The sequence below is a fragment of the Lontra canadensis genome, unplaced genomic scaffold, assembly GCF_010015895.1.
Source record: "Lontra canadensis isolate GAN:19392208 unplaced genomic scaffold, GSC_riverotter_1.0 scaffold65, whole genome shotgun sequence".
In the NCBI taxonomy this organism is placed as follows: Eukaryota; Metazoa; Chordata; class Mammalia; order Carnivora; family Mustelidae; genus Lontra; species Lontra canadensis.
Genome location: NW_022631059.1, coordinates 3,093,155 through 3,115,613, shown reverse-complemented (window position 1 = coordinate 3,115,613; position 22,459 = coordinate 3,093,155). Strand labels below are relative to the sequence as shown.

General features: G+C 52.5%; 1 protein-coding gene across 1 annotated transcript in view; it reads left to right on the top strand.

Moving 5' to 3' along the window:
* Window positions 1-11,324, top strand: part of CDH26 (cadherin 26) — a 48,173-nt gene extending 36,849 nt beyond the window's left edge. Inside the window, exons 16-17 of the mRNA XM_032878711.1 lie at window positions 1,614-1,760; window positions 11,136-11,324. Of these exons, the coding sequence (XP_032734602.1) occupies window positions 1,614-1,760; window positions 11,136-11,324 (336 nt within the window). The remainder of the gene's footprint in view (window positions 1-1,613; window positions 1,761-11,135) is intronic.
* Window positions 11,325-22,459: the final 11,135 nt, after the last annotated feature.

The following is a 22,459-nucleotide window of genomic DNA, read 5'->3' as shown; positions in this document are numbered from 1 at the left end:
CTGTGGCGGAGAGCAGCGTCTGCCCGTGTCTCCCTAAGCTGATGCAGCGCTGTGAGGGCAAGGTCGTGTCACACGACTGTGCGACACGTGGTGGCGGAAGACCGGCCGCCAGAGCAGGAAACGTGGGCTCAGGGACGTTGCTCCAGGTGGTCAGGTGACAAGGAAGCAGACCCAAGGCCGGGCTTGGCGGGCTCATGGCAGACCCCGGCTCCTCGAACGACCACCCCCATCTCGGAAGGACATGTAGACCCCCTCGACCCCCCTCGGGGAAGGAGCCCTGAACAGCGCGCTGCCCGCCAGGGCACGGACGCATGGAGCAGCCGCACAGATACCGCCCACCCGCGCTCACACGGGGCTGCGCCGCGCGGACTGTGTGGACGCGGACGAAGGTCCACACCCAGCGGGGAAGCCCCGTCCCCCACCACCCGCCTGCCGGAGGAGAAGAGCGCAGAGGAAAGGCCCTGCTCTTTGCCCCCGAGACTTCCAGCGTCGGGGGGAGGGGGGCTGTGCTGGACCCCTGACCTCCGGCCTCTGGAATCGCGGACTCTGTCGTCGGCCTCGGGGGTCTGCAGCCGAGCCCACAGCCCCAGCTCGCGGCACATTCCCCCCAGCTCCGCGCGCCCCGGGTCCCTCGTGGATCACGGACTTGGGGCTGGGGCGGAGGCACCTGTGGTTCCTGCAGGGCCGAGGCCAGAGCCGGCGCGCGTCCTCTCCTCCCGCCCGCACCCCTGCGTCCCCGCCCGCACCCCTGCGTCCCCGCCACGTGGTGAGCGCAGCTCCTGAGCGAGCAGACGCCGCGGGGCCTACCCGTGTACACGCAGGGCTCGACGCCGAGCTTTGGAGGGGCTCCTGGGGTCCGAGGAAGCTGGGGACAGGGGGCTGGGAGCTCGGGGACACGGGTGCTCCCCAGGGCTCCGCCACTTTGGCCTTTGGCCGACTTTCTGCCATCTCCCTCCTCCTGGCGCTCTGGGCCCTCCGGTTCTGCTCGTCCTCGGGCCCTCAGTGAGCTCGGCCCCTCCGGACGGCCGTGGGCGACAGCCGGGAACGCTCTGGCCACGCCCGCCCCGCCTGGGCCGCCGGCCGTTCCCACCGCACCCGCCTCCAGGTGTCGCATAGCGAGCAGGTGAAGGCCCTTTAACCAGGCAGGTCCATCCCACCAACGCTTCCTGGGTCCCTCAGACCAGAAAAAGCCAGAAAAGTCCTCACGGAGATATGACCTGGGTCCTGAAGGATGAGCGGGAGTTTGCTCAGAGGAGGCTGGCAGGTGGGGGCGGTCATTCCAGGGGAAGGGACGGCGGGTGCAAGTGCCAGGAGGGGACACGCCAGGGCAGGATGAGGGAGGGGTCACTGGGAGCACCGCAGGCGGGACGGGGTGGGAGCTCGGCGAGGTGGCTGTCCTCCCTCCCAGAAAGCAGCTGCGAGGTCGAGGTCGGGGCTGTCTCCCCTCAGCAGGGCGCCCTTCGTTTCTGAGCAGGTAGAAACGTCTGTGACAGCGGGGGATGGAAAACGGCCGCCTTACACCGCCCTGGGGGTCGCACCGGTGGGGCCTGGAGAGGACGGTCCGGTGTGGAAGGACCCAGTACTTACCTCCTCTTTCCCTGGCTTTTCTTCAGAAGCTCTGTGGTCTGGACGAGCTCGCAGGTGACACTGGGGACCCGCCGCACATCTACGCAGTGGAGGGAGAGTGTGAAGCAGCAGAAAGCCTCAGCTCTCTTGCCTTCTCAGAGCCCGACCAGGACCCCTGGGCTTCACAGGCTGCTGTACGTGAGGAAACGCATTCTAAGTCAGGCAGTCCTTCCTAAAAAAGCGTATTTTGGGGAAGTGGACTAATTCGTGGAAGGTAATCACTGTTCAAGGACCTTCTTCTCCCCCACCCACCTCTTCCTCCTTCTTAAATCCCTCCTCGCCCTAACACAAGGGCCTGGATTAAATGCTCTGATATTTTCAGAGCAGATGTCTTGAATCAAAGCAAAACAGTAGGTCATGCTTTTTTTTTTTAATGTGAATTTGTAGAGAAATCTTAATTTAATTGTGTAATACTTTGTTTCTATTAGCAGCCCTGCTCTGAGGGGAAATAAAATGATAACTTATAGATTACACAGCAATTTGGTAACAACAGGTAATAATGGGGAAAATGAAAATGGATTGCTTTTAGTAATTATGTATATTTCTGTAATTATGATTCTGCTTCAGTTTAAGTAAGAAAATAGATGCATAGGCAAATGTCTTTTGTAATATTTGTGATCAGTTTTTTAGTAGTTGTCAAGAAATATTGATTCCTTTTCACTTTTGAGTAAATAAATGTTATAATGTGTAACACTTTATTTTTTTATTTTATTTTATTTTATTTTATTTTATTTTATTTTATTTATTTATTTGACAGAGAGAGATCACAAGCAGGCAGAGCAGCAGGCAGAGAGAGAGAGGGGGAAGCAGGCTCCCTGCTGAGCAGAGAGCCCAATGTGGGTCTCGATTCCAGGACCCCAAGATCATGGCCGGAGCTGAAGGCAGAGGCCCAACCCACTGAGCCACCCAGGTGCCCAATGTGTAACACTTTAAAAGTAGTACACGCTGTAACACATGAATGGACACAATGTAACTTGCATTTATTATGAACGTGAAAGAATTTAGTAACCATTGAATGAATAAATTTTAATTAGATTTTATCTTTAAACAAAACCCAAACTTTAACCAGGTTTTTACTTACCCACTTACTGCTCGTTTAAGTGTGTGTGTGGTGGGGAGAGGAGCTTCTTTTAAAATTTCTTTTTTAGGGCGCCTGGGTGGCTCAGTTTTTATGCGTCTGCCTTCGGCTCAGGTTATGATCCAAGAGTCCTGGGACTGAGGCCCACATCTGGCTCCCTGCTCAGCGGAAGCCTGCTTCTCCCTCTCTCACTCCCCCTGATTGTGTTCCCTCTCTCTCTGTGTCTCTCTGTCAAATAAATAAATAAAAAATCTTAAAGAAAAATAATTTTAAAAAAATTCAAATAGTGGGACATATACTCTATAAATAGTTTTCCTGTCTGAGTAAAAGATGCGTGACGCAGGACAAGAGGGATGCAGGTTCCTGCTACTACGAGTCTCTATCGGTCCGATTCCCCATCCACCTTATTTTGGACTCAAGATCAGAGAGGTTTAAATACATCTTGTTTAAGCCACTGCTCTTTTGGATTTTCTGCCACCCATGGGCAAATCTAATCTTCACTGATCTGAAAGAAAGAACCACAAGGAGCAGGCCAAGTAGCAGGATAGTAATAGTGACACAATGATAATGATGGCAATAGATAGTAATAAAAACAGAGTTTTCTTGTCTGAGTGATTTTACTTAGTAAGTGGCTAAGCAAAATTGTAAGTGCTGTCAGGACACTTGAATAGATACGTTGGATATTTAAAAGTCTCCGGCCAGATTCTAAAAATGTATATAATGGATGGGCATCGTCTGTGGTGAGAGCCTTCTCACACCCCAGGGTCGATCAGGAGGAAAACACCTTTGCTGTCTGATCGGTGAAGTATTACATCAAGTCGTTTTAGCTGACTCAGGGCGACAACTTGCCCTTCTCTCTGAAGAAGCGGTGCAGATACTCACTGTAAAGAAATCTCACGTGTTTGGACATTGTTACTTCACTCATCACCGAGTGCTCTGGGGAACTGAAAAGGAAGAAAAACCATCTCCGAAGCACTGGGACGTCAACCTGACACGTGAGGGTAGAGAACAGCTGTGCAAATGCTGGAGTGACCCAGAAGAGAGTCTGGGGCATTTTCTGGGTAATTCGGGATAAAAGTCAATTTTCAGAGAACTATACTTTTTGAGACTGAATTGTTCACAGGGATCAGTAGGTGGTCATTAGACCTTCCTGGGTCTGAAGCAATGGCCAGAAAACACAGCAGTGCAGCCAGTAGGTACGGCCTGTAGGGGCCTACTTAGCCAGAGTGACTCCATCTCGGTTAAACATCCATTTTGTTGTTTATGCAGTAAAACTTAAACTGACCCTGCCTGTCCCACCTCCCCCACCCCCCGCCCCCAGGGGAACTTACTTAAAAGCAAGTCTGGGAAACCAGTAAAATATGGTCGACCAGTCCCTGATAACAGAGCCCAAATACAAGGGCGGGTCAGGTCAGGTGGAGATAACAGAGCCCAGAATGCAAAGATGAGTCAGGCCAGGTGGAGACATCCAATCAGTAAAGCACACATACTATCTCCCTAACCACCAAAGAATATAAACCCCGCCTTTTGGGTGCCAAACTAGGGCGCCAATTCTGACCAGAGTGATAGGCTAGTTCAAACAGCTACTATATTGTAATTCAATTGGCCACCCGTGTGTGACCTAGCATGACTATGCAACTTTCTCTGTGTGTTACAATTTCATTGGCCAGGCTCAACCACATGGCCTTTGCTCTATAAAAGCTAGTCTGTGAGGCTGGGGGTCGTCGCTCTCTCCATAAGAGATGGACCCGGCCGGTCGGTTTGATTCTCGCTGCTGGTGTGAAATAAAGCTTTGCTTGACCTTCGCTTTATATCAGTCTCGCTCCTTTGATCATGGACCCCATCACGGCCCACTGTCTGTTTTTGTAAATAAAGTTTTATTGGCACATTGCTATGTTCTTACATTGTCTACATGCCATCCGTGACTGGTTTTGTGCTGTCATAGCAGAGCCATAGGGCCCACCCCACAAAGCCAAACATTATTACTTTCAGGCCTTTAACAGAAAAAAAAAAATTGCCAATCCCTTGTTTAAGGCCTTTTTTTTTTTTTTTGAACTCCATATTGCATCAAATGTTAAATAAAGAAACATATCTATAACCTGGGTTAAAAACAGACACCTTGACATCCAAATTTTGAAAGGTTTTTACGCAAGCTTGCTTTCAGCGGTGGGCAGCTGGTTTCACTTACTACTGGTTATGAAATCTTGGCCGTTGTGAATACTTGTGAATTCTTGCATCGTGAGATGCTCTGCAACTAATTGTTTCCAAAAGTAATAAAATACTGATGAAAAATTCATCAACACCGAATTTAACAATTAACAAGGAGAACAAAGTATTATATTTTGTAGATACTTAATTAGACATTTATTAATTTTAATTTTGTTGTTCCCTTAGTGAATTTTGAAGACCATCTATATGTCTATAGATATAAATATGTGGATATATAGATTTCAGATCTTGACCATTTTCATAGGTCTCAAGCTTTGGGGTTATAGTGTCCAGTGGAGAAAAAGGCCCCATTAGCATGTGTGTGAACACACCTCGTGCATAGGCTTTCCCTTTAGGATGTCAGTCTGTATTATATATCATCACTTTCCCCAACTGACATCTATAGGGAAAGTTCATGGATGTTCTCCCCACAAGTTCATTCTCAAGTCTATGTACATGCTTTAAAAAGTTTCCATTAGAAACATCAGCCTCAGGAGGTTTTGGTGAAAATGTTGCCTCCAGTGGATTTACATACATTTGTGAACTAAATCAAATCTCATTAATGGCAATGAAGTAGGCAATAAAACAGAAATAGTAAATATTTTCAGGGAAAATGTGATTTTATTAAGAACATTAGCCTCCGAATTACTTAGCAGCCCAAAGATAGCTGCCGTCTGGGAAGTTAAATATTTATTTTGCATTTCATCAGTTTTGGTTTCCCATTTGCATTAACAATCTCATTGGTTTTATGGTGCTTTTCATTGAAGTGTTTGTTTTACTTATTTTTGTGATTTACTGAACACGGAAGCTCTCTCGGTCTTTAAAACCTCCTCAAGTGAAACATTAGCCTGAGAACCCTCCCTTCATGTCCCCGTGAGAGAGGTGTAGCAACAGCCCCGTCCTCAAGGAAGGCTTGGGTGGAAGACCGCACACCTTGTCTGGTCATTATCTCCCCAGAAATGTGCATGTCATAGGCCAAATAACTCTGCCATAGTTAAGGAGGATAGAGAACCCCGGAGCTAGGGGAACGGGAGAGACACTGGCACTGAAATATCTGTCACCTCTACTTCCTCAATAAAAGAATCTTGACTTTTCTGCCATCCAGAATGGGACTGATCTTTCCATCTTCCACTGAGCCAGGTCTGGCCATGTGGCTAAGTTCTGGCCCATGGAAGGCAACTTCCAGGAAGTGTCCTTGATGAGTGGAGATGTGCCCGTCTCTTTCTGGCCTTCGTCTTCTACTGGCTGGGGGGAGGATATGATGGTTGGTGGGGAGACAGCCATGTGGGACATTGCCATTAGAGCTGGTATACGGTACAACAACAGGATAGGACGCATGTGGGTCCCTGCTGCCACGGAGCCCCACTGGACCCCTCCATGGACTATCTTCCTCTGGGCTGAAAAGGAGGGAGGATTAAATGTCTTGTTTAAGCCACTGCTCCTTTGGGTTTTCCGTATCTGTCACTCATGGGCGAATCTGGTCTTAACTGCGAACAAAATGAAGGACCCAGAGCAGTGAGCGGCAAGCAGCAGAGCTGAGGCATTTGGCGCTGGCTCGCTGGCCACGGTCAGGTGGCAGGGACTCGGTATCGTGGGCTGCAGGCCTGGCGATGGTGACTGCGGAGAAATGGAGCACTTCAAAGCAGCTGGTTCCTACTGGTTTTTGAAAAGCAGCCCATGTTCTAAACTAGGATTGAGGTAGGAAATGACAGGAGAAACCCATCATGTAGAAGTGTGGTAGCAGCTTCTCGCTGCTGTTAGCAAAGCTTTACAAGAGAGACGTGGGCCGCAGCTCCTGGCGGCTGGAGGAGTGGAACGGGCGGGACGCAGCCGTGCGAATGGCGACGCGCTCTGCCTGCAGTCTGCAATCGAAGTTGACCGAGAGCTTGGTAATTTGGAGCCTTGCAGGGTTGAAAAAGCAACTGCCGTGTCTCTCAGATGACATCAGTAACAGGGATGGTTTTCTGCCAAGCAGCACACTTAGTGGAAAATAAAACCAGGGCCCCGTCCTACCAATTTGCGAAGCTTGCAGCCAAAGCCCATTGCTTTGGAGGCTCAGGGTGGGCAGGACACCATGCTTGGGGACAGGAGGGGCCGGCCCAGGCCAGCAAGCAAAGGCTGGACCCTTCAGGGTTAGAAACTGCCTTGATAGAGCTGAATGGAAACAAATACATCAGAAGAGTCTATACGTTTTCGAATAAATGCTCTGCCACAGAAAGCACAGCCTGGTCTGGGAGAGTCTGCGGTTGTCCAACCCCAATGCAGTCCTTGGAACCACCGATCTGAAGGCCAAGAAGCAAAGTGTGGCAACTGTGCACGGGTATGTGGGCGGCCAAAGGGTGGGTGGTAGCTGAGACTACTTCCCCAAGCCCTGTCCCTTCTTTCCTTCCTCCTAAGGAATCAGGTCTGTGAGGTTCACCTACAGCAGGACTCCTCCAGATGAAAACCGTCCCCAGCCCCTCCTTGAACCAGACATGACCAGGAGACCAAGTTCTGGGGTGCAGATGTAAAAGTGGACTTTTGGGGAGACACAGGGACACAGGACACTTTGCACTGTGCAGCACGCGTACGGAGGAGTCTGGACCCTCGCCCCAGCAGGCCTCGGGAGCCTGGATCGGCGCGCTTTAACAGGACAGAAAGACAAACACGGGTCACTGTTACTTGGGGGACTGTGTCTGCCATTTGCAGCCAAACCGAATATTAAGCAACCAGACTGGATGACTTAACAGACCAACCCACGTATAGAAAACACCCTGGTGTACTAACGCGTGTGATGCGTCAGGGTCGTTACCTCGGTTCATTTGTTCAACTCATGGCACAGATTTTTTTTTTTCATTGTGTTCAAATTTTTGTACAATGACTGTTTTGTATTTATAATGTGCTGCATTTTTGCTTAATATGTTTTTGAAGTTCTTTTTACAAATGTCACTGTCCGGTGGCAGAGCCTTTAAAATACCGTTTTCTCTGGCTATGCTGTGTATTTTGACATTGGATTTGGTTTCTGCCTGCCAAAAGTCATTCAGGACCCTTTGGGGTAAGCAGGTGATTCTGTTTTGAACTGGGAGTAGGTGTGAAGGTGCCCGGACCAGGCAGACCGTGGGTCCTGTCAGATGCTGGAGCTGTGGACATCCCCGGGCAGTGGCTCAGGGTGGCCTGACCGTGCTCGCCTGTCCTCTGAGTTCTCGCTCTGCCTGTGTTAAGGCCACTGGCTTCATTCTGCACTTGTCGTTGTGATGCTCACAGTCAGGCTCCCCGCCGGCTCCCGAGGCTGAGGGAACACGGGCACCTGGGGAGCGAGTGTTACCTCTGCTTTAACGAACAGGAAATTTCCCGAGAATGCTACATCCTGCGGGTGGTGACATAAAAAGCCACACATGCATGTGAGCCCAGGAAGGAGCCCTCTTCGGGGAAAGGTCGGTGAGCAGATCCCCAGGTCTTTGGAACCACATCACTGAGGCCACCATTCTGGTTTCCAGACCCTGCAGGCTCCGTTTTAACCTCCAGCTGAGGGAAAAGAAAGAAGAATGGTTTTTGTTGCTCTGCTCATTCATGTTGCCTTAGCGCGTGCCCCTCCAACGGCTCAGATCCACTCTACACCTGCCAGCGTCTGGGGAGAAGCCTGGTTTGGAAAGCGTTAGGGTCGGCCTCTGCTGAGAGCTCTGGGGGCTGCTCCATAAGTCTGTGGTTCCAGCCGGGGTGACCGTGCCTCGAGGGACATGGGGACATATCTGCAGACACTTCTGTTGTTATGACGTGGGGTGGGGGGAGGAGGGTGCGCTGGCGCTGAGCGGGCGGAGGCTGGCGTGGGGCTGAGCGTCCCACCTGCACAAGGATGTGAGCAGTGCTGGGGTGGAGAGACCCTGCCACTGACCCACACAGAGCCCCTGCGAAATACGGTTCGGAGGGCAAGAAGCTGTGGACCTCAGCTGAAAACATAACAAAACAAACATGCTCTCCTGGACGAGCTGGGAGCCAGACTATGAAGCCTCGGAGTGAAACGCGCATCCGGAGCATTAACTCCGGGCGGGACTGCCACTCTCCAGTGCCACCTCCCTGTCCCTTAATGGAAGCAGTCTTGAGCTCAGCGGGGGCTGAAAGTAGAACAAAGATAATCAGGCAGGAGCTGCTTGCCCCCATCCCAACAAGCCGGAGCCGCTGGAACACCAGGTCCGCTGCACCCGCGGGCAGGACGAGCTCCCGCTCAGCACCCCGGTCACGGACGGGCCCGGCGTCTGCAGAGCCCGGTGCGCACGCGGGGCCGCGAGGGGCGGCGAGGCCCCCGGGAGGACCCAGCTCACGGCTGGGTGGGGCTCGGCCACCCCGTTGCTGGGACTTCCCAGGTGGGGCCCTCGGCGTGTGGACGCACGACTGGGGCGGTCCTTTCACGGGTTCGGCCGCCTCGGTTTCCGCGACGGCGTCCGCTCCGGAGTCCCTCGCGGGGGAGCTCGGGTGTGCAGCCGCGAGCCGCCTGCCTTCGCCCCTGCCGCCCCTCACTTCTGAGAGAGCCGGGGGGCCCCGGGTGTAGGATCCTGGGGGCTGAAGGTTGAGCTTGGCTCAACCTTCTACCCGCTGGGGGCCGCTGCGGGGACCGCCGGCCGAGGGGGCAGAGGCCGCGGCTGAGCGTCCCCGAGTCAGCGGTGGGGTCGCGGCCACAGGGCGAGGGAGCAGGAAACACCCACTGTCGGCCGAGCTGCCCCTTTGGAGAAGTGTCTTGATGAGCAGGAAGGTTTGAGCCTGTATGGGAGCGAGCACCGCTTGTCTCCTGCTCAGAGACTCCAGCGCCTGAGATTAACTTGGGGATTAATTGAATTAAATTATTTGTAACAACTTCGTCAGGTTCGTTAGATGAAAGGGGTGTCATATTCATGCAATTCTGTCTGTAATTTCCAGCAGTTGATACGATTCTGCTGCATTTTTTGAACTGCTTTAAGGGGCACAGAAAGTTCTTTGTAAGAAAGGTGGACAGAGCAGGAAGGGCCGGGAGAGAGAGTGGCTTAGGGCCCCTCACTCTGGGCTTTTGCTGGGTATTTATCCGGAGCTGGCTGGCGACCGAGGTCTTTGTTTTTCCACTTTCTGGATTTTATTTCTGAGGCTTATGTCTCCCTACTTTGAAGCATATTGACTTAAACTACCACGTGATTTGTAAGTCGGGACCCGGATGGGAGCCGTCTGCTTCTCTTAGCTTCAGTAGCCTGGGTGATGTTGCATGTTAAGACCTGCCTCTTCCCGAAAGTCAGTTTTTAATATGGAGCAAGACTGAGTTCTTCCTCCCGAGCCAAAGAGGCTGGGACTAATAAGAAAAGAAATAATAATACACACAGTATCATAATTCAATACCCATAATTATTAAAATGCCACCGTAAAGCTCTGAGCTTTGCAATGGACGGCAGAATTTGGAGAAATAAACCCTGAAATGAATCTGTCAGTCAGGGAGGCTCACGTGGGTTCGCTCGAACAGACACACCAGCAAGTTCTCTTAACCAGTGCAGGCCGGTTTCTCAGGAAGGCAAGGACTGGTCACTGAACAAAGTAGACCTCCAAGCTCACGGTGACAGAGCAGACACGAAGGAGGCACAGTGGCTCTCGGATTCTGTCGGCCATCTCTGGCCACACGGTCGCAATCTGTCTTCAAGGGGTCGGTGGGCGGAGGAGGGCACGTCCGTATTAAAGCCCTTCACCGCCCCTGATGGATTTCTGCTCTGTGCTCCTTAGTCAGAGATTAAAGTCAAGATCCCCATTTAGACAGCGGGATTACGGAGACTTGAATGTGGCCCTAACCTGGAGTCACGCCTCCGGCCCCAGGGGCCCGCAGACCATGAGAACACAGCGTGCGAAGATACACGGCGGTGTCTGGAACACCCGCTTTGCTTCGGGAGGGAGCCAGGACTTAGGTCTCCAGCACTTTCCTCCTGCACCTGGCCCTCCACCCTGAGCCTCCGTTGCTTTGTCTGCAAAGTGAGGACAGCAGTAATGCCTCTTACGGGTTTTCTGAGAAATCATCAGCGTTTCCATCCTCCTCACATTGCCATCATCACCAGGGTCACGGGCAGCAGGAACAATGTCAACACACCTGGATTTTTAGCGTTGTGAATGCAGTAGCCACATTCCTGCAGCTCGGTCTCCAAGAGCTAACTGGCCCCTCCCGTTGGCCCGGTGTCAGGAGAAGCCGCCTAAGTCATTACGTCATGAGGTCGGGGGATAATGTGACTTCGTGTCCCTGCAGCTGTCGGCCGGTTCTCAGGGGCCATTCAGCGGCCGAGCACTGTCCCTGTGGCAGTTCCTGCACAATCCCGTGGAGAACCTGCATGAGGACAGATGCAGGCCTGACGTGGGAAGTCGGCCTGGAGTCAGAAGACCCGTGTTTTTAGTAGATTTTCAGCTGCTCTTCAGCAAGCCGTGCATTACTGCATAAGCTCCGTCTTGTATGCAGATGGCACTCATTCACGCACACACTGAGTGTTTATCGAGCCCTTACGGAGTGCCGGGCCATGTCAAGTCTCTTGTCCCTGTATCCGATTCTCATGTTCTGTCATCACCCCATTCTGTAGAGGAGGACGGTGGAGCTTGGGGAAAGCGCACGAGTGATCTGTCCAAGGTCACAGCCGGCAAGAGGGTCCAGAGCTCAAACTCCTCTAATACCTCTTTGCAAAAAAAGGTATTTTCAGGAGCTAACAGAGGACAGCAGGCAGGCGACCACAATGGTGGGGCTATGTCAGGGCTATGGCTGGGATGGGGGATGGGGTAGGGGGCAAGTGCTTGTTCTTGGAGGCTCGATGGTTAGGGCCTGGGAAAGTTCTCTCTGGAGGTTAGGTCAGTCATCCAGGAGGGCAAAGGGTGTGTGTGTGTGTGTGTGTTTGTGCGTGTGTGAGAGAGAGAGAGACAGAGAGAGAATGTGGCAGAAGTCATGACACGTGCATTGGCCTGGCAGTTCCCAGCTCCTCTGCCATCTGGGACGGGCCACACCTCAGTCGTGACGTCCTCTCGGCTGGTTTCATCACAGTTTACCAAAGGCACACAGAAGAGTTCTTTCCCTCCTCCTTTCTTCTGCAAATTTTAATAGAATTTTCTCCAGGGCGTGCCAGAAAAGGAGGGAGCGCCGTGTCAAGCTCATGGTGCACCGCACGGCATTCACAGCTCAGACGCCGCTGCCATGAACCACGGGCCGAGACAGTGAATCCGTGCACACGACATCGCAGAGCACAAGAGGCATTGCGGGCCTGGTGAGGGCCGCAAGCCCCGGGGGAGCCGCGGATCCGGGGCCCCGGGCCAGAGCGTGTGTCTCTCTGCTCAGCCCAGAAGCTCCACTCTCCATGTCTGCGCGTCAATGGCTCCGTCTCTCCAAAGAGTCGCCTGTTCCAAGTGGGGGTCACAAAGTCACATGCTGCAGAGTAGCCCCTGCAGGGCCCCATTCTGTCCTGGGACAGCTGGGGAAGAGCTGTGCCCTCTGCGGGAAGGGTCACGAGGGAAGCCATGCAAGTTCTAAATTAGCCATGGGAACTAGCCCAGCCCAGAGCAGCAGATTCAAGAATGTTCTCTGGCCCTGGCCTGGAAGTCCCTGCTCAGAGCCTCCGAGCAGCGGCCACCACAGAGAGTGGCTAAAAATACCCTGGTGATGGGCCTACAAGATCACATTTAGCAAATTGCTTTCCAGAGGCGGCCTCGGGTGAGCGCCGACAGTAACTGGGGCACCAGGCGGGCCGCCCGGCTGCAAAGGTCAGCCGGCCCCTGGGACCTGCAGATCTGAGCCCCTCCGGGCCGGTCTTCGTGCTCGGGCTCCCATGAAATGCCACCTGCAGCTCCTCTGCTTCCGAGATTTTCAGAGCCAAAAGCAGCCGAAGACCTCCCTGTGTTTCTATCTTCACAGCAAGTCTGTGTGGGCGCGGCGGGGAGTGACGGGGCCGGGCTCTACCGCGAGGGCGCCTCTGAGATGCTCATGCAGCCCCTCGGGGCCACTGCCAGCCGCAAGACGGACTCAGGGCCTGGGGGTGGCCTCAGGCTCTCCTGTCCAGGCTTCCAGGGAGGGACAGACACGGGCAGGAACTGACTTGCTTCTTCTCGGTGGGAGGCTGTGGGCAGATCCTGTACCACCTCCTTCTCATCGGCCCGGAGGTGGGGGGCGATGAATGCTATGGCCATGAGCAAGGAAGGCTCTGGACTCTGGGAAACCACACAGACACGCACAACTGTCCCGTAACTGGCCCACCCACAAGTGCTGTCTCTTCGAGGGACAGTAAGTCGCGAGGGGCAGAACTGAACCAAGTGTCCCTTGAACGGGACTCCTCACGGCAGCTCCTGACTGAGCACTTGGCTGTGCTGGGCGCTGGGCATGGTCTGGTTTCGTCCTTACGAAAGGACTCACAAAAGCAAGTGCCCCGGGCAGGGCCACCACCGTCTCTGCTCTGCCTGCGAGGACACTGGAGCTGGGGGCCACAGCGGGCTGCCCAGGCTAACCCGGCTGGTCAGGGGACAGCGGGCATTTGGCCCCGACTCCTGTGACACTCCACGCACCTGTCTGGGCTTGTCCTCCCAGGGCTGAGCACGTACGTAGGCCTTGCCCAGTGGACTCAGTGTTCATGGCACCAGCTCTCCGGGCCGGGATCCTGGCGCTGAAACAGAAGCCGCACTTTGATCCCCTTGGGGAGCTCTCCAGGGCTCCTGGTGACCTTTGTCCTAGAACAGAAGAACAGAAACCGCACTCACCCACCAGAGCAGCAGTTCTCAAAGTGGGTGCCCTGGACAGCAACATCTGGGAGCTTGTTGGAATGCCCATTCCCAGGCTCAGCCCCAGAGCTGCGGAATCGGAAACTGGGTGGAGACCAGCGCGTGGTCTCAGGAAGCCATTCTGAGGGTCTGGATGCCTGGGAAAGCTGAGAACCGTGGCCCAGGGAGACGACAGGTCCCCCTCGTGTCCCGTTCCACCCCCCTGAGAACAGCTGCACTGACAGTCAGGGTTGAGGTGGGCCAGCGAGGGGCTCCCGGTGGCGAGGCATTCCTTGAGGGAAAGGAGGGGCTGGGTGCTGGGGTCAGGGGCCGGGTGTGCAACTAAGCCACGTGCCAGGCAGCGACCCTTGAGAAAGCTAAGCAGGTAGCTCCGTTCGAGACAACCAGGAGTCTTCCCTTCCCTGGAGCAGGCTGTCTTTTTCTTACCCCAACAGTGCTGAGAGATGGGGCTCCTGAAGCTCTTAACACCTGGCTGGCGGTCCCGCTCATAGAGGAATAAGGTAGGTATCGAGGTTTGAGAACGATAGACAGCTTCCATCTACCCTTCTACCCTATACAGTTCTCTCTGGCAGTTCTTCCCAGTGCCTGAAATCCTGCCTTTATTCCTTCTACGGTGTCGCATCCCTGCAGGAGTCATTTACACTTTAGCATGAAATAGACTTTCAACAGCATTTCTAAATCATGGCTGCTGAGAGTCAAGTTACTCCGCTGAGAGTAAGCAGCATTAGAAGTCGTATGGAAGGCTGATGGAGGCCCTAAGCGCCAGTGGGGAAGGGGATGCCCATGAAGAAGAGCAGGTGTGATAAGCGCGTGATCAAACTTGAACGGTCTGAAAGAACAAACTGTAAAGAGGCTGTGTCTTTCCCCTGCAAGAGTCCAGTCTCTTGGTCTGGTGGGAGGAATGGCTATGATTTGTTGTATCTTCTGAATAGGTCTGTGTATCAATTCTTTAATTTTAATAGGTACGTGCAAACTGTCCCAAATCCTTATTTGTTCACCTAACCCTCTGCCTCAAGAATTGCAGATTATCAACACACGCATTGTTGTCTAACTTTCTAGAGATGGGTTTCATACCACTCTCTTGTATGGTTATATTGTGGTTTACATAAGCACCTCCCTGCTAAGATTATTCTGGTGATGTCCAGCCTTCTGCTGCAACGAACAATACTGCTGACAGCATTCTTTTTTTTTTTTTTAAGATTTTATTTCTTTGATAAAGAGAGATCACAAGCAGGCAGAGAGGCAGGCAGAGAGACGGGGGAAGCAGGATCCCTGCTGAGCGGAGAGCCCGATGCGGGGCTCGATCCCAGGACCCTGAGATCATGACCTGAGCCGAAGGCAGAGGCTTAACCCACTGAGCCACACAGGCGCCCTGCTGACAGCCTTCTTACTCACATTTCCCTATACACATGTGAAGATATATTGTTCAGGTAAAACCCTCAAAGTGAAATTCCTAAATCAATGGGATGTACAGATTAAATTTTAATATCTATTGGCAAATTGTCCTCCAACACTCCCACCAGTAGTGTTTACCATTAGTTTTTAATCTTTACTAGTCTAAGTAAAAATTTTAAAAATTTTTTGTAATTGTACTTTTAATGTTCATGTCTTTCATTTTAACTGAAATGAGCTGAGCATATGAAAATATTTATGAGCCATAGATTTTCCTATGAACTTCCTGGGTTTTTTTCTTTGCCCATTTTTCTAATGAGTTGGTGGTCCTTTTTATTTAGTTATAAGAGCTCTTTATATATGAGGATATTAACTCTGTCACTCATATGTGTTACAAATATTTTCCCAGTGTGTCATGTGTTGGTATTTTTTTCCACATGGAAATTTGAAGCATCTTGAAAGAAGTTTTTGTGGCCGATGTCAAAGAGGTTAGTGCCTGTGTTCTCCTCTAGGATTTTGATGGATTCCTGTCTCACATTGAGGTCTTTCATCCATTTGAGTCTATCTTTGTGTCCGGATTGAGAGAATGGTCTTGTTCATTCTTCTGCATGTGACTGTCCAATTTTCTGAGCACCGTTTATTGAAGAGACCGGTTTTTTTTCCATTGGATATTTTTTCCTGACTTGTCAAAGACTAGTTGACCATAGAGTTGAGGGTCCATTTCTCGAGACTCTCTTTTGTTCCACTGATCTATGTGCCTGTTTTTGTGCCAATACCATTCTATCTCGGTGATCACAGCTTTGTAATATAGCTTGAAGTCAAGCAACACAATGCTGCCAGCTTTGTTTTTCTTTTTCAAAATTCCCCTGGTGATTCAGGATCTTTTCTGAATTTCAATTTTAGGATTGTTTGCCCCAGCTCTTTGAAAAATGCCAATGATATTTTAATAGGGATGGCACTGAAAGTGTAGATTTCTCTGGGAAGCACAGACATTTTAACAATGTTTATTATTCTGATCCATGAGCATGGAATATTTTTCCATCTTTTTGTGCCTTCCTCAATTTCTTTCACGAGTGTTCTGTAGTTTCTAGAGTATAGATCCTTTACCTCTTTTGTTGGGTTTATTCCTAGGTATCTGAAGGTCTTTAGTGCAGTTAGAATGACAAAAATTAACAAGTCAGGAAATGACAGGTGTTGGCAAGTATGCAGAGAATGGGGAACCCTCCTGCACCGTTGGTGGGAATGTAAGCTGGTGCAGCTACTCTGGAAAACAGTATGGAGGTTCTTCAAGATGTTAACAATAGAGCTACCCTATGACCCAGCAATTGTACTTCTGGGTATTTGCCTCAAAGATACAGATGTAGTGAAAAGAAGGGGCACATGTACCCCAATGTTCATAGCAGCAATGGCCACAAGAGCCAAACTGTGAAGGAGACAAGATGTCCTTCAACAGACGAATGGATAAAGAAGATGTGGTTCATGTATACAGTGGAGCATTATGCGTCTATCAGAGAGGATGAATACCCACTATTTGCATCAACATGGATGGAACTCACTCATATGTGGACCATAAGGAACGGCATGGAGGACATCAGGAGAAGGAAGGGAAAACTGAAGGCGGGGAATCAGAGGGGGAGATGGACCATGAGAGACTATGGACTCCGGGAAAAGATCTGAGGGTTTCAGAGAGGGAGGAGGGAAGGTAGATAAGGTAGCAAGGTGGTGGGTGTTAAGGAGGGCACATGTGGTGTTATACGCAACTAATGAATCATCGAACATTACATCAAAACCTAATGATGTACAGTATGGTGGCCAACTTAACATAATAAATAAATAAATAAAATTTAAAGCATCATGTAGCCAGATCACCAGTGGTTCTTGGTAACCCACTGAAACCCCAACACCAGGTACGTGGGATGTCAAAGGGAATGGAAACAATGATCTCTGTTCTAGGGCAGTGGAGTGACTTGGAATGACAAGAATTAATCAGACAATGTCACACACACACACACACAAACACACACACACACACACACACACACCCCTGCGGCTGTGGTCCTTGCTGCAGAAGGGAAGGTGTGATGACAGCGTGTTTGACCTCATCTGGGAGGTGTGACAGCCCCAGTAGGTCCTGCTGAGCCAAGCAGTGACCAGGAGGGAGGCGGTGCCACAGGCTGAGGGGGCAGCATGGCTGGAGGGGCCGTGAGGCTGGGAGTGGGCTGGGACAGTCCACAGCAATCCTGCTTCCCTTTGACCTTGCCTTTCAGAGGATTTGAGGCCAAACCAGACTCCCTGTGAGGGAAAAGGGGGAGGCTGTCCCGCAGTGTAGCAGGTGACAAAATGAACAGTGTTTTCCCTTGGAGGAAACATAATTTGCTTTCAAGCAAATGTACCAAGGACGTAGCAGCCGGGTCCCCCAGGACGGTGAGTGGCGTTGTGGAGGCTGGGATCGTGTTTCAGGACAGGTCCCGCGTGCAGGGTGACTGGGCTGTAGTCTCTAAGGTACGCTTCCTTCCGCTGAGAAGGTGAATCCGCGCGGGGAGGCTATGCCACAGGGCAAGGCCGTCTGCGGGGGAGCCCTCCAGACACACGTGAGCCGGAACATTTGGGGACCCTACCATACCTTGGGTTCTGTCTTTCCAACATGTGCAGTGCACAGAGAGAGCTGAGATCACGGCCAAATGTTAGCCTCTGCCCCAGATTTTGTCTGCACCGTGAAGACAGACAGACGAAATAACGCACATTTCAGCTTCGGATGAGACACCCGGCAGCTCAGATCTGCGTTCGTTTGCGAAGTTTACTTGATTGGTGAATCACTCCTTTGCAGTGACGCCGTGAACTAATAATTCAAGGCTCTAGCCTTCAATCAACTGCGACTGAAGACCTTCTGCTGAACGGTGGAGGGGAGAACACAGTTTCCCGAACGCCAGCAGCAAAATCCGCTTACACCATCCCCTTTACTTTGATAAACTGCCCTTGACTCCTAATTTCCAACAGCAGTTGTCGAAGTCGAGCACGGGGCTGGCAGGGTCAGGGCAAGCTCTCAATCGTTGGAAAGACTCTTTTACTGCCATCTTCAGATGGGCGCTATTCATTTAGGTTCTGGGGGAGGGGTTATCCCAAATCTCCCCAGGGCAGCTAACGCCGTATCCACGGAGTGTGGGCAGCCCGCACCTGCCGCAGACCTCACGTGCTGTGCTTCCGGCCGGAATCCCAGGTCCCGGCCGCACTGGGCTGCTCCTGGCCGTGCCCTTCTCAGCCGGCAGGTGCTGGTGGGGATGGTCTCGGCCAACATCCCGGGCCAACTTCTCCTCTGACCCACAGCTCCTCCCGCCAGCCCCTCGCGTGGCACTGGGGACATAAGCCTCTTTCTGGCTCATCCGGTCTCCCCTCTCGGCTGTAGGCAAGCCCTCTTGGGACACGTGCTGTGCCTTACCCTCGTGCGTGGCCTCCCCACAAAACACGGCCCCTGGTGGGAGGTGGATGCTTCCTCAGCACGGGCTGAAGTACAGACGAGTAACCCAAGCCCCTTGCTGGCTCACACCACGAAGGAAGGCGGATAGCTAGCTAGCAGTGACAGACGGAACCTAAGCTCCCATTCGCCAGAATGTCCTGGGCCGTGTGTTAAAATGCAGATGCCGGGGTCGAAGCAGGAGGCCTGGGTCTCCACATTTAACATGCCTGCTGGAACTCCAGAACCTGTCCTTCCCCTTTCTTCTTTGCCTCAGAAAGCCCTAGCTGTGGCCTTTGGGCGACAGGCTCGTTTCTAACGAGACCGTGTTGAGTGTACAGGAGACGTGGGTCATGGTCCTTGCACACTCCCCAGTAAGCAGCAGGAAGGATAATGGGGTGCCCTAGAAGGTCCCTATGGCCGAGGGAGACCAACTGAAGATGACGTGTTGTGAAAACTGCACGTTTGTTCACCCGTTTAGCACGTGTGTCGGGCGGCGTGAGGCGCTGGGGGGAAGTGGGGAGTGGGGACGGCCGGTCACGGTCTGGTGGAAGGTGAAGAATGTGAAGCCCTTGACCCACTGTCCCGGGGGGTGGGGAGTGGAGTTCCCGCTGGCAAGGTCTGTCTGAACGTGCTCGCGGCCCAGGGCAGGGCGAGCCCCAACGCTGCAGCCGCTGGGCCGCCCACGACCACCGGCAAGGCCTGGCCGGCCCAAGCGGGGGAGCGGTCTGGAGGCGTCCCAGCCCCGCCATGCCCGCTGCAGCCTTTCCCACTGGCTTTGCGCATGGTTGGCCTGGAAACTCACGGGACTTTTAGCGGAATTTGCTGACACCCCTTCAGACTCAGGGGTCTGTCACAGTGGGTGCAACTTGGGGCAAACTCCTGCCTGTTAGAATCAAGAGAAACCGTGGACGTCTCCCGCGGGGCTCGTGAGCACTCTGACTTGGCTCCTCAAAGCATATCCCTGCCCGTCAGCATGGGCGCCACCCAGGAGCTTGTTAGAAACGCAGTCTCTAATGTTGCAGGAGAAACGAGAATTTTGGTATTTCAGGTCAAATTCCCTTTTTCATGTCTTAGGAACAAATCTCATATTTGAGAGCTGGTAACCAAACAGAACGCTTTCGCAGGTCAGAGATTTCCCTCTCCGACCAGGCTGCTATCCCTCTCTCGGCTCAGCGAGGGGAGGTGAGTTCCTGAGGCGTGGGGCGGCCGGTTGGAGCGAGCCGAGGCCTCCGGTGGGGATCCCAGCCTCCCCTGCCTTCTCGAGGAGCTGCACGGGGTGTACCCCAGGCTAGAGGGTGCAGAAGAGGTTGGAGAGTGCTTGTCACACCCACCACCCTTAGGAATTCCTGCTGATCCTATCAAATCCCTGGTTCTCATTCGGCAGGTTGGGATGGGATTCCGAGACTCTGGGTTTCTAACCAGCTCCCAGGTGGTGGGGCCGATATGGGTTCCGGGGCAGGGGCTGAGCTGCGGTCTTTCCATGCGGGCAGTCGGCAGGGAACTGGGAGTCCCTGCAGGGCAGAGCTGGACACTGGGAGCACCCGGAGAGATTTAAATCCCGCTCCTTGCCCAGGCGGCACACAGACCCTGGACATTAGACCACCTCGGGGTGCAGATCCCAGTGTCAGGACGTTTTAGAGCCTCTCAGCAACGCAGGTGTGAGCCAGCCCTGGATTCGAGAAAGTGGGGACACACTTCTGTGCTGGAGGAAAGTGGTTCAAGGCAGCAGGGGGCAGGGAGGGAAGCTTCTGATTTTCAGAGGGAAGGCTCTGGCACCGCAGAGTGGGAGCCGCTAGATCCCATTAGATGGTCACTGAGCTCCTGAAATGTGAGGGACGGCATTGGGTGTGCTGCTGTGTCACTTACACACTTGATCTTGAGGACTTGGAATAAGCAAAAGACAGGAAAGGACTTCATCTGTCACTCGTACACCGGTCATACGCTGAAATGATACTTGCGGGACATGTTGTTGGATGTACTGGGATAAAGTAAGTTTTAAAAAAATTAATCTCTTTATTAACCTTTCCTTTTTAAAATGTGGCTATTATAACTTTTTAATTGTAATAAAATGCGCAGCTATTAGAAAATTTAGAATTACGAATAAAAACCATATGATCATCTTAACAGATGCAGAAAAAGCATTTGACAAAGTACAATTTCCATTCATGATAAAAACTCTCGACAGAGTAGGTTTAGAGGGAATGGTAAGGGTCAGCTATGAAAAATGCGCAGCTGACATCATCCTCCAGGGGGGAACCTGAGAGCTTTCCCCCTCAGATCAGGAATAAGACAAGGCTGTCCACTCTCGCCATCGAATTCAACACGGCACCGGAAGCCTTGCCCAGAGCAATCAGACAGGAGAAAGGAATAAGGCTTCCAAACTGGAAAGGAAGAAGTAAAACTTTCACTATTTGCAGACGACATGATACCTATAGAGGAAACCCTAAAGACTCCGCCAAAAGTTCTGCTAGAACTGAGAAATGAGTTCAGTGACGTCACAGGGCTCCCGTCCTGTTTCTCCTGGAGGCTTTTCTCAGAACCTTCACTGTTCAGAAGTCCTGCCTGGCGACCCGCATATATTCGAAAGTCGGAAAACCCCTGAGCTTCTTTAGAACCATGCACACAGCTTGCTGTCTATGGCCCCGGGATGGCAGCATCAGCATCACCCGGGAAACTGCTGGAAATGCAAATTCTCAGGCCCCATCCCCAGGCCCCCTGCATGGGGAATTCTGGGAGTGGGGCCCAGCGATCAGTATTTCAACGAGCTCGCCTGCTGGTTCCGGCACGTTCAAAGCGTTCAAAGCAGGGAGGCACTGGTTTACCCCAGTCAAGAGGCCTGGCCAGGCAGATTTCCCCGAGGCGTCCCAGAGGGAGGAGTGGTGGTCCCAGGAAGATGTGTGTTGACAGCAGCGGCCCCAGCTCCTGCCACCCAGCGCCCGGCATGGTAGGGGAGCTTTGATGGACTTAAGGAAAGGGAATGTTTAAAAGGAGGAGGATGGCATTTTCAGAAGCAAAGTAGATTTGCAGGAATTGCTGAGAGTGACTGAAAAGCAAACCGTATTGATCTGTTACTCGTGGAAAAGGGTGTGGGCAGCACAGTACCAGCTGCTGGGAAACAAAACCGTTATATTTTTGTAACTAAGCGTGAGAAGAGCCCTCAGCGACTGGCGCCTCCCGCCGCCCCCCGAGCCCACTTTCTCTTCCTTCTTTCCCCTCAGGTACAAGGCCTGTGGCCTCCGGACGTTGACTTTGCAGGGAGAGGAGACTGTGACCTTGACTCTGGGAAACCTGTGCTCCTCCACGTCAAGGGCAGAGCTGGGCTCACCCTGATGAATCCCGAGAATTCCTGTCTTCTCGGCCTCCTCTTCCTGCAGCGGCGAGCCGGCTGCTCCTGAGGCTACGCCCCCCCGGCCACACCTCTGGGTCAGAAACGTGATTCGCACACGAGGCTCATCTCTACTTCAGGGACAGACTTCAAAGCTGGATTTGGAGAGCAGGTGAGTCAGGAAACAAACTCGCCCTGCTGATTGCTGAGGAGGCCGTACAACCCCACGAGATGCTGACACCAAAGGGAAGCGGTCTTACAATTTGGCACATTTTGAACATCTGCCAAGAAGGACAGTCTGGTGGATGACGGATTTGTGACCAAGATCAAGGGGATTAGCGGCTTCTTGGGCCGCCTCCCAGAGGAAAGGCCGGCCCGAGGTCATCTGAACCGCTCCCAGCAGGGGAGTGGACAGCCACAGCCGTCTGCTCTGAAAGAGAGCGCAGCAGGGCCAGGAGAAGTGCTGTTTGAGAGGACACGTAACCCACACATTAGGTCACATTAGGAAGTGGAAGGAAAATTCGTCACCTGCTCTGAGGGCTGTTCCGCCTCAGAGAACACCTCGTCAGGCCTGTTTGTCATGGCAGGCAGAGGAGAGGGCGTTGCCGGGAATGGGGACATCCTGGCAAAGAAAGTCACATTTGTCTGCGTAATG